The 13692-nt window shown below is 33.4% G+C and overlaps 1 protein-coding gene across 1 annotated transcript in view; it reads left to right on the top strand.

Moving 5' to 3' along the window:
- The window catches only part of LOC114566988 (Down syndrome cell adhesion molecule homolog), a 72504-nt gene extending 69569 nt beyond the window's left edge, over window positions 1-2935 (top strand). The window contains exon 32 of the mRNA XM_028595865.1: window positions 1546-2935. Coding sequence (XP_028451666.1) covers window positions 1546-1925 — 380 coding nt within the window. The 3' untranslated portion in view covers window positions 1926-2935. The remainder of the gene's footprint in view (window positions 1-1545) is intronic.
- Window positions 2936-13692: the final 10757 nt, after the last annotated feature.

Below are 13692 nucleotides of genomic sequence, written 5' to 3' on the forward strand. Positions count from 1 at the left end.
GGGAAGCATTACATCAACAATTCAGTCCAAGTTACATACGATAGGACATCCGGAAATATTAAATGATTCATATTTCACACCACTGACTCACTGATTCCCGAGTAGTCGCTTCAGATCTTGCAAATCTAAGGGAGGAAACCGGCTGCTGTGATGAAACGGAATGAGAAAGTATATTTTGTTTCTTTTACCGACATGTATTAATGAGCTTTCACACCTAAATGAGCCACACTCCATAGAGATGCTAACAAATCATTTTCGGTACACAATCAACTGTCAGTGAAGCAGATCCAGGATATTCTTCAGAGTACAATATGTAGGAAATGTATTGCACAAATTTGAATTACAATTCGGGCACTATAGAAAAAAATGGCTGCACACATAATAGCACCCTAAAACGTGAATAGCGACTCATTCCGGATGCAGCCATCAAGTCAGCTCCAAGTGGAGTGTTAGCCTGTTTCAGCGACTTGATTTAACTGCTGTTTGATGCTATTTGAAAATGTACATTTAAGATTGAAATACATAAAAATGACATAACTAATGGAAAGAACTGACTACATGTTTCATTGAAAAATAACACTTTAATTGATAACTTACTTAAAGTGCTTTTGGGCTTTTTCCCTTTCCTTCATTGTGTTATATATATTTTTTGTGTAGGTTTACAAAGTGAAAAAGCCCAAAGTCCCCCCCCCCCCTAAGGGACTTACCATCTCCAACAGAAAACACTGTTCACCAACGTCTCCAAACAGCTCTATTGTAGTCCAGCCTTTACTTCAGAGACCAACGTGGTCACTTTGGAACACACGTTATAATGCTCGCCTAGCTGCTAGCATGGCACGCCCTCATACTCTGCTTCTGACTGGCTAGTAGTCCTTACCTAGGTACTGTCAGGGCACGCCCTCATACTCTGCTTCTGACTGGTTAGTAGTCCTCATACTCTGCTTCTGACTGGCTAGTAGTCCTTACCTAGCTACTGGGCATGTGCAACTCTCAACAAAGATGGAACAGAAGTGAGATGTCTCACTCTGTAGCTGAAACAGAGAGCTCAACACACAGGGTGAAAAGAGGAGCTGCAGCAATGTGCAGTACAACAAAAATAAGGTGTTTTCTGAATATTAAACAATGTAAACCTATTCTGGTACAACCTCTAAATACAATTATGAACCTGACAATCAGCATAATATGAGCACTTGAAATGATACAGTAGATCATCTAGAGAGCCTATATTCATGAAGATTACCTTTTCAAGTTTAGCTATTTTCAACAGTGCATCTGTCCAGTCTTGAATGTGTGAAGCACTGCTGTCTCTCCAGCGTTTTGGCAACAGCAAAAGCTACAGACATCCACTTATTACGATGATTGATTAGGCAATCTTGGAACCCCTAGGGTCGGGTTTCACAACTTTTCTGGAAAAACTTCAGCCCGTACATTTAAGATTGAAGTTAATAAATAAAATACATGGGAGAGTTGAGGTGATGTCGGGCAGGAATGTGCGCATTTGTTTTCTCCTGAACCTAACTGTGATCCGTGTGTGTTGTCCTGCAGGGGGCGAGTTGGTTCACCTTCCTCCATACCTGCGCATGGACTTCCTATTAAACCGAGGCATGTCCTGCTCGGGCTCATCCAGGGGGACAGCTAGCGGGGAGAGAGCGGCCATGGGTCAGGCCTGTCTGGAGCCCCAGAAGAGTCGCTCGCTGAAGCGGCCCTCTCGCATGGCGCCCCCGACGCCCACAGAGGCCCCTCAGGCCAGCAGGGACCCAGTGGCCCAGTGGCAGCCTGGCTCCGCAGCCACGCTCCCCCACAGAGAGGGCTCGGAGCTGGCTCAAGCCGCCAAGCTCAGCACCTCCCAGGAGTCCCTGCTGGACTCGCGAGGACACCTCAAACAGAGCAGCAACCCCTACGCAAAGTCCTACACGCTGGTATAACAGCAGGGGCACCTGGGGCGGGACTAGAACTCACTCTAACACTGGACTTACCACTCAAGTGCAGTAAACTGACTTTCACCACGTAGTTCTGTATATACAGCCCCCGCCTCTCCAAGGGCGGGGTCACTTTTACTAATCTCCTTTAATTTATTTTAGAGCTTTCTTTTATTCTTCTTTGTATTTCTTTTTCTTTTCGTTTGTTTCACTTGAGAAAAAGATTCACTCATCGGAAACGGCTCCAGCCGGAGTTTTTGCCAAACTAATTGAGTAACGAGGGAGCATTATTTATTCTTGATTATTGTTAACTCTTTATAATTAATCAGTGATTATTAATTGTTAGTTGTCAGCTATTAATGATAATTAATTATCGAATACCAAATGATCTATTCTCACCATTACTGCAATGTTTTCATAAAAACCCGGACATCTTTTTTTTTTTTCTGGAGTGGAAGATGACGATTTGGAGTCATTTTTTTCCTATGGAATATCCTTCTGAAACACTGAATGAAACTCGGGAGAAATCTTGGAATGAAAGCAATTGACACCAGTCCAAACTTTTCAGCTGCTCTCAAATTGTTACTTTTTTTGAAGAAAAAAAAAAAAAAAATCTATTTCCTATGGATGCATGGGGACTGACCAATTAAAAAGACAATGAGGATTACGATCGCGGCTGGACAGCCCAGTCGAGCATTTTGTCACACTATGAAATGATCCAATGTGAAGATTTATTATTCTTATTACTATAAATATATATATAAAAAGAGAAATCACTTTTATTTGTGGATATTACAGGGAAGAATTGATTTGGTTAATAAAGTCCTTAGTCATGTTTGCACATATCTCGTTTTAATTAGGAAATGGAGTCTCTGTTGATCTTTCTCTGTGTCCCATTCTCTGATGGTGCAATATGAAAAAAAGATATGAAAAGTATATGAAAACTATTGCTCTATACTGTACTGTAATGATGAAAAATAACTATGTTGTGAGTATACTTACAGGGCCGGACACAATCCAGCTATGTATTCAGGTGTAGTTTACCACTGCTTGTTTGCCAGGGTGGTAAATGATGTTAGCTAGAATAGGGAGGGTTAAGAGAACTAATGGTTTGCACTTCACAACACCCCAACTTAAGTGTGTCCAGATAGATCCCCTTACTCTCAGTGCACTAGGTAGAGTCTTCAGGGCTCTCACTCTCCTCAGTAGATTTACTGTTGCTGCATTGCAGTGATGCTCCTCTACAGGGAAAACAAAACGTGAGACAATCCAGCAGAATCCCCCCTTCAAACCAAACCTATAATGTCTATGGGAAATATCTAAAAAAAGAAAGAAAAAAAAAATGTGGATATACGTAAGAATCTGTTTTTGTTCCTGTCTACCCTGGCTCATTTCTGTTCTTTCTGTTTCTTTGAGTTAGCCTGAAGGGAGAGGAGTTTGATCCAAAATGCTGTGAGGTCATTATGTCGGTTTCTATGATTAGTTCCTATGATTAACTGTCTTCATTATGATTATACATTTTAACGGGAAAAAAAAAAAAAATGTCACTTTTTATTTTTAACATGAGTGTTCACCACGGTGGCACTGGAATAAAGACAAACTAACACAAAGTTCAAATTTGATTAATAAAAAGGCTGTTCCCCAAAGTGTTCTCCACGGGTTTGACATGAGTGACTGATGGTGGTGTGGAGAGGAAGCAGACGGACGGAGAACGGGCCAGGGCTCTGCTCTCTGGCTGGTTGGTTCGTGGAGACCTCGGATCCTTCGCCTTATTTTCATTATGACAGCAGCGGGACGTCCTAAAGGTAGTCAGCAATGTCTCAGCAAAGAGAAATGTTTCATATTGGCCAGTCAGATCACCTTCTGTGGTTCTGTAGCTTCCCTGCCTGCAGGTGGCAGTGTTGTAAAGAGCTATGTTGCTCACTTATCCATGCTCTTCCATTCACTTTCATCCAACGTCTTTACAAATCTTCATCTTTAAATGAATCCGGCTTTTTAAAGTTAACAAATTCAAAGAAAACACATTTTAGAAACAGGACAGGGTGATGCGGTCTGCATTTCTGGGACATTTTGTTGTTTGGTGGTGGGGGTACAAATCGTTTTTTTTCCCAGTGCATGTTGGGATAAGCTCCAACCGGCTTAACCCAGGAGAAGCAGATCAGGGAAATGAATGAATAACTGAGCAAGTTTGGACAACACAAGCTGAGAAATCTACCAATAAAGATTCCAAAAACAGAATGCGACGCAGCTAGGGACATGTTGTGAAGTATGGTGTGTAGCTATAAATTGGAGCTGTGCCCCAAATCCACACTAATTCTAAATGTTTTTTAGTCTGTATTCACACTGGAAAAGTGACAAAATAATGTATGAATAACAAATTAAAAAGACACAGCTATGACATGTCCCAGCTCCACCTGCTGGTCTATAAAAGCCAGCTAGTCTGACATTACATATGCAAATACGTACAAACTGTGACCCCTTCAAACAGTTACTCACCGACGTTTATGGCAATCTCAGTGTTATGTAATTATAAAATGTTCTGACCATTATAGTTTGATAAATCCATCGGTCTCTGAAGGTAAATGTCCCCTGTCATAAAGTCTGTGAATATTTAAATGTCACCACTTCTAGATATGACACCAATAGTTTATCAGGATACATTCTAAAGCTCACCATAGGTGTATAATGTGTAGTCACAGAGCCGCAGCTTGTCAACAGGCAAGCCAGGCAACTGCTTGGGGCCCCAGGCCATTAGGGGGGCCCCCGATGGCTGACAAACTCTATTCCACAGCAATGTCTCAAAATGTGGCAACCACAGTGAAAGCAACCCCCATCCCTGTTAAACAAACAAATTACAATTTGCAATGACTCCTACATGTCATTGCCATTGCCATCAAAGCATGATAGAATTCTTTCCACTTGAAAGACAAAGGAAGATGAAGAGGAGTTATCCTTCTCGGAGTGAAAAAAAAAAGAGAAAAATAAGGATGGGAAGAAAAGAAAGCAGGACAGTGGTATGAAGAGCAGATAATGAAGATTAAGTTGTGTAACAGTAACTGTCTGAATGCTGTCATTTAACCTCAACTATGGGGGATACAATTAAATAACTTTAGCTAGCCAGCATTAACGTTAGACTAATGGTGTTTATTCTTTCACGTTTTTTTGTGAGTTAAACTAGCTAGTGGAACTGGAGACTCCAGCCTGGAGTGCGGGTCCGTCTAGCTCCTGTCCCAGGAGAGACTTTCAGGACTGGGTCTCATTTCAATAGAGCGAAACGTGCAAAGGTCTTAAGATCTGGAGGACACAGTGGCAGTGTTTGCCATAGCCAAGGCCCCTAAGCAGCATTTGTAGAGTTTAGAATATAATGGTGACGAACTCTGGTTTTGAAGGGCCCCCTAGGAATACTTGCCTAGGGCCACAACAGACCCTAGAATCGCCACTGTATAGTCATATCATTTTGAGCATTCTACAGAATGTCCTTCCTAAACTGCTATATTAATTGATGACTGTCCAACCTGCCACCTTGAGGCTTCTGCCTGCGCCTCACATGTCTTGCCTGTTTGATTGCTTCCATGGTCTCAGATCAGGAGACAGGGGCTTCAGCAGGAGGATGCATTACTCAGCATGACAACTATGTCAGCCATCCACCTCTGAAGTCAATAACAAATTAAGTGTGGTTACAGATTTACTTGCCGCCACACTTGGCGGTTAATAACTGTAGTCATGAATTATGTTCAGGAACGCTGAATTCTTCCCTCCGATCAGCCTGAGAAATATGGAGCTGTCACTGGGGAAATAATTCTGAAAATGTAAAGTAATGAACATTGATGTACTGTATGTCCCACTGCAGAACCGGAGCAACAGTTTGCAGCTGACAGCTGGCAGTGTTTGTGTTTAATTCGTTAATTTTGTCCTCTCAAATCCATTCATTGTGTAAATTCTGATTCAGCAGCATTCACAGTATTGTTCTCTGTCGTATCGAGACTATCTCTCCACCGTTACATATTCCACATGTACGAGGATGATCCCCTGAGGTCAGGTACGTGGATACTTCTTTAAGCCACACCGGCTTACCCAGCCACGCCCTTTGGTCGCCTCTAACTTCTGCATACGTGCAGCTACATTACTATTGACATATTAAAATGTTAAGCTCCTTAAGGACATAATGGCTTTATTTTTATTTTTTTACTTTTCTTTTGCTATTTATAGTTTTTTAAATATTGAGCTTTTTATCAAAAAAGGTTTTATGCAATATTATGACTTTTCGATGGCTTTTTTTTACATGCTATGCTATTACTGTTTTCAACTTTCATTATTTGATGGCAAGGTGTCTTAGGCTACGTTCAACTGCAGGCAAAAGTGGCCCAAATCCCAGTTTTTATAACTATTTCATCACCTATTTCGACATGCTATCTATGACTTTTTTAGACATGCTATACTATGGCGTTTTTATCACTTTTTTTAACATTCTATACTATGAGTTTTTCGACATACTATACTATTACTATTTAATTACTTTTATCAACATACTATACTATGACTATTTTATTACTTTTATCAACATACTATACTATGACTATTTTATTACTTTTTTCAACATACTATACTATGACTTTTTTAATCACTTTTTCGACATAATATAGTAAGACTTTTTTCGACATGCTTTACTATGATTTTTTAATCACTTATTTTAACATCGTATACTATGAGTTTTTTCGACATGCTATACTATGACGTTTTTCATCATGCTATTCTATGACTTTTTTCGACTATGACTTCTTGGTAATTTTTAGCAATATACTATACTATGAATTTTATCACTTTTTTCGATATATTATACTAAGAGTTTTTTCGACATACTATAATATTGCTTTTTTATTACTTTTTTTGACATGCTATACTATGACTTTTTCATAGTTTTTATCGATATACCATACTATGAATTTTATAACTTTTATCAACATACTATACTATGACTATTTTATAACTTTTTTCAACATACTATACTATGACTTTTTTTATCACTTTTTTCAACATACTATAGTAAGACTTTTTTCGACACGCTTTACTATGATTTTTTAATCACTTATTTTAACATTGTATACTATGAGTTTTTTAGACATGCTTTTCTATGACTTTTTTCATCACTTTTTTTCGACATAATATACTATGACTTCTTGGTAATTTATAGCAATATACTATACTATGAATTTTATCACTTTTTTTCGACATACTATGCTATGACTTCTTTTGGACATGCTATAATTTAACTTTTTTTATCACTTTCTTAGACATACTATACTAGGACTTTTTTCAATACACCATACTATGAATTGTATAACTTTAATCAACATACTATATGACTATTTCATCACTTCTTCAACATACTATACTGTGTTTTTTTTATAATTTTTTCGACATACTATACTATGATAGGGCTGTGCAATTAATCGAAATTTAATCGTGATTATGATTTCGGCTCCCAATGATCACAAAAACAGAATAATCGAGAAAAAACAATTATTTAGCTCATGACGTTTGCAGTAAACTCTTATTTTCTCTTTTGTGTTCTGAATGAAAAAATAAAGTTTCAATAGGAAAAGTATTAAGGCAAAGTTTACAGTTGTATGTGTTTTTTTTACTGTTGATTTATTTGACTTTTTTCACTGTTTAAGTACAATAATTGCAACATCTTTCCAGAAGTCAACGAGTAATCGTGTTAAATTATCGTGATTTCAATATTGACCGAAATAATCGTGATTATATTTTTTCCCATGACTTTTTTCAACATAATATACTATGACTATTTTATTACTTTTATCAACATACTATACTATGACTTTTGTCGACCTACTATACTATGACTTTTTTCAACATAATATACTAATTACTTTTTTAGCCTTTTTAACATACTAAAGTATAACTTCTTTCGACATACTATACTATGACTATTTTATCCCTTTTTCAACATACTATTCGACTTTTTTATCACTTTTTTAGACATACTATACTAGGATTTTTTTTGACACGCTAACCAATTTCTCTGTAATCCCTTTTTTAGACATACTATACTGTGACTTTTTTATGACTTTTTCGACATGCTATACTACTATTTTATCACTTTTTTTCAAGATACTATGCAATAGCTTTTTTTGACATACTATACTATTACTTTTTTATTACTTTTTTTCAACATACTATACTATGACTTTTTCATAGTTTTTATCGATATACCATTCTATGAATTTTATAACTTTTATCAACATACTATACTATGACTATTTTTTCACTTTTTTCGACATGCCATAATATGACTTTTTTATTAGTTTTTTCGACTTACTATACTATGACTTTATAATAATTTTTATCAATATTGTAAGGATTTGTAGCCAGAACCCAGAAGCAGACGAAAACACAGCTCAACGTTTGAACAGTTTATTACTGAATCTGAGAGTCTCAGCAGAATGGACTGGTGGGGGAATCCTCTCCAGGTGACAGAGCAGGTGGCAGGGTAGGTGAGCGTCAGCAGACAGAGTGGTATTCCTTCAGGATACGAGAAAAAGAAACAGTATTAAAGTCGGCAGTCAAAAAACACCAACAGGATACAAAAAACTCAGAGACAGGTACTGGTTGGACGTTCACCTACGTAACAAGACTAACTATCCAGCTCAGAACAGAGAGCAGCCACAGTTTAAGTCTCTGCACTAATGAGCCACAGGTGGTTGATTAGGAATTGCCTGCAGCTGCGCGTCATCCTGGGAGCGGCCTGCCACACTGCACTTAGAGAGAGGAGACAAAAAGAGCGAGCAGGAGAGAGAGAGAGAAAAGAGAGAGAGAGACTCCAGAAAACCCCTGCCTGTCACTTTCCACAAGGTGGATTTGTGACAAATATACCATACTATGAATTTATAACTTTTATCGCCATACTATACTAAGACTTTTTCATCACTTTTTTCGACATGCTATAATATGACTTTTTATCACTTTTTTGACATACTATACTATGATATTTTATCACTTTCTTCGACATACTATACTATGACTATTTTATCACTTTTTTTGACATACTATACTATGACTTTTTATCACTCTTTTTGAAATACTATACTATGACATTTTTGTCACTTTTTTCAACATATTATACTATGACTTTATCACTTTTATCAACATACTATACTATGACTGACTTTTTTATCACTTTTTTCGACATATGAGTTTTTTCGACATACTATAATATTACTTTTTTTATTACTTTTTTTGACATGCTATACTATGACTTTTTCATAATTTTTATCGCTATACCATACTATGAATTTTATAACTTTTATCAACATACTATACTATGAGTATTTAATTACTTTTATCAACATACTATACAGTACTATGACTATTTTATTACTTTTTTCAACATACTATACTATGACTATTTTATTACTTTTTTCAACATGCTATACTATGACTTTTTCATAATTTTTATCAACATACTATACTATGACTATTTTATTACTTTTTTCAAGATACTATACTATGACTATTTTATTACTTTTATCAACATACTATACTATGACTATTTTATTACTTTTATCAACATACTATACTATGACTATTTTATCACTTTTTTCGATATACTATACTGAGTTTTTTGGACATACTATAATATTACTTTTTTCAACATGCTATATTATGACTTTTTCATAATTTTTATCAACATACTATACTATGACTATTTTATTACTTTTTTCAACATACTATACTTTGACTATTTCATTACTTTTTTCAACATACTATAGTAAGACTTTTTTCGACATGCTATAATATGACTTTTTATCACTGGTTTGACATACTTTACTATATTTTATCACTTTCTTTGACATACTATACTATGACTTTTTTATCACTTTTTTTGACATACTATACTATGACTTTTTATCACTCTTTTTGAAATACTATACTATGACATTTTTGTGACTTTTTTCGACATATTATACTATGACTTTATCACTTTTATCAACATACTATACTATGACTATGACTTTTTTATCACTTTTTTCGACATATGAGTTTTTTCGACATACTATTATATTACTTTTTTATTACTTTTTTCGACATGCAATACTATGACTTTTTCATAATTTTTATCGCTATACCATACTATGAATTTTATAACTTTTATTAACATACTATACTATGAGTATTTAATTACTTTTATCAACATACTATACTATGACTATTTTATTACTTTTTTCAACATGCTATACTATGACTTTTTCATAATTTTTTTCAACATACTATACTATGACTATTTTATTACTTTTATCAACATACTATACTATGACTATTTTATTACTTTTTTTGACATACTATACTATGACTTTTTTATCACTTTTTTCGATATACTATACTGAGTTTTTTGGACATACTATAATATTACTTTTTTTTTTACTTTTTTCAACATACTATAGTAAGACTTTTTCGACATACTATACTATGACTGTTGTCGACCTACTATACTATGACTTTTTTCAACATAATATACTAATTACTTTTTTAGCCTTTTTAACATACTATAGTATAACTTCTTTCGACATACTATGAAATTTTTATGACTTTTTTCAACATTCTATACTATCACTTTTTTATCACTTTTTTAGACATACTATACTAGGATTTTTTTCGACACGCTAACCAATTTCTCTGTAATCACTTTTTTGGACATACTATACTGTGACTTTTTTTTATCCTTTTTGACCTACTATACCAGGACTTCTTTCGACATACTATATTATGACTTTTTATGATTTTTTCGACATGCTGTACTACTATTTTATCACTTTTTTTTCGAGATACTATGCTATGACTTTATCACTTTTATCAACATACTATACTATGACTATTTTATTACTTTTATCAACATACTATAATATTACTTTTTTATTACTTTTTTTGACATGCTATACTATGACTTTTTCATAATTTTTATTGATGTACCATACTATGAATTTTATAACTTGTATCAACATACTATACTATGACTATTTAATTACTTTTATCAACATACTATACTATGACTTTTTTATTACTTTTTTGACATACTATACTATGATATTTTATCACTTTCTTCGACATGCTATACTATGACCATTTTATTACTTTTGTCAACATACTATACTATGACTATTTTATTACTTTTTTTCGACATACTATACTATGACTTTTTTATTACTGTTTTCGACATGCTATACTATACTATATACTATACTATGACTTTTTCATAATTTTTATCGCTATACCATACTATGAATTTTATAACTTTTATCAACATACTATACTATGACTTTTTCATCACTTTTTTCAACATGCTATAATATGTCTTTTTATCACTTTTTTGACATACTATACTATGACATTTTTGTCACTTTCTTCAACATACTATATACTATCACTTTTTTATCACTTTTTTTGACATACTATACTATGACCATTTTATTACTTTTATTAACATACTATACTATGACTATTTTATTACTTTTTTCGACATACTATACTATGACATTTTTGTCACTTTCTTCGACATACTATACTATGACTTTTTTATCACTTTTTTCGAAATGCTTTACTATGTTTTTTAATCACTTATTTTAACATCGTACACTATGAGTTTTTTTGACATGCTATACTATGACTTTTTTCAACATAACATACTATGACTTCTTGGTTATTTTTAGCAATATACTATACTATGAATTTTATCACTTTTTTCAACATACTATACTATGACTTTTGTCGACCTACTATTCTATGACTTTTTTCAACATAATATACTAATTACCTCTTTAGCCTTTTTGACATACTATATTATAACTTCTTTTGACATACTATACTATGACTTTTTTATCACTTTTTTCGAAATGCTTTACTATGATTTTTTAATCACTTATTTTGACATTGTACACTATGAGTTTTTTGACATGCTATACTATGACTTTTTTCAACATAACATACTATGACTTCTTGGTTATTTTTAGCAATATACTATACTATGAATTTTATCACTTTTTTCAACATACTATACTATGACTTTTGTTGACATACTATTCTATGACTTTTTTTCAACATAATATACTAATTACCTTTTTAGCCTTTTTGACATATAGTATAACTTCTTTCGACATACTATACTATGACTATTTTATCCCTTTTTTGACATACTATTCTATGACTATTGTATAACTTTTTTCAACATACTACACTGTGACTTTTGTCGACGTACTATACTATGACTTTTTTTGACATCCTATACTGATTTTTTTTATCACTTTTTTCCACATACCATACTATGACTTTTTTATCACTTATTTAGACATACTATACTAGGATTCTTTTTTATCTTTTTTGACCTACTACACTAGGAATTCTTTCGACATACTATATTATGACTTTTTTATGATTTGTTTCGACATGCTATACTACTTTATCAATTTTTTTTTCGAGATACTATGCTATAGCTTTTTTTTGACATACTATTACTTTTTTATTACTTTTTTCAACATACTATACTATGACTTTATAATAATTTTTATCAGTATAACATACTATTACTTTTTTATTACTTTTATCGACATACTATACTATGACTTTTTCATCACTTTTTTGACATGCTATAATATGACTTTATATCACTTTTTTGACATACTATACTATGATATTTTATCACTTTCTTCGACATGCTATACTATGACTTTTTATCACTTTTTTTTACATACTATGCTATGATATTTTATCACTTTCTTCGACATACTATAATATGACTTTTTTATCACTTTTTTCAACATGCTATAATAGGACTTTTTATCAGTCTTTTTGACATACTATAGTATGACATTTTTGTCACTTTTTTCGACATACTATACTATGAGTTTTTTCGACATACTATAATATTACTTTTTTTATTACTTTTTTCGACATGCTATACTATGACCTTTTCATAATTTTTATCGATATACCATACTATGAATTTTATAACTTACTATATATATATAGTAACTTACTACTATCAACATACTATACTATGACTATTTAATTACTTTTATCAACATACTATACTATGACTATTTTATTACTTTTTTCAACATACTATGACTTTTTATCACTTTTTTCGACATGCTTTACTATGATTTTTTAATCACTTATTTTAATATCGTAGACTATGAGTTTTTTTGACATGCTATACTATGACGTTTTTCATCACTTTTTTCAACATACTATGCTATAGTTCATTTTCTATTATTAGGGAGGTATAACATCAGGCTTAACTTGCTGAATCTTCTCAAGGGAAAGCAATCCTGCAGAAATGTTTCAAATATTCTAACTGCTGAAGACATTTTTTTGAAATTGCTCTCTTGTGCCCGCCAGATTGCTAGGATTATACCAATTCAATGTAAGCAAACTTTTAACCTGAATCACAAATTGGATAACGGGACGCCCAAATATCATTTTATTTTCTCAACATGATATTAGGCCTACTGACCTGTTTGATTACAGAAAGGAGGATGGACAATGATTATAGGATATGATGTCCTTGGTTGCATGTGACTTCTGTCCCTCCATTACTTCTGGTAAAATGAAAATACTCAATAATGCCATTAGATCTTATAGTGTACTGTTGATGTTCAGTGTTTTAGCATAAAAATGTACGGTACTTTTTTCTATTTTTTTAACAAAGTATTGTGCCTATGATACTTTTAAGCCACCGACTGTCACATCTTACCGGCAT

Source organism: Perca flavescens, chromosome 13 (genome assembly GCF_004354835.1).
Source record: "Perca flavescens isolate YP-PL-M2 chromosome 13, PFLA_1.0, whole genome shotgun sequence".
Taxonomy (NCBI): domain Eukaryota; kingdom Metazoa; phylum Chordata; class Actinopteri; order Perciformes; family Percidae; genus Perca; species Perca flavescens.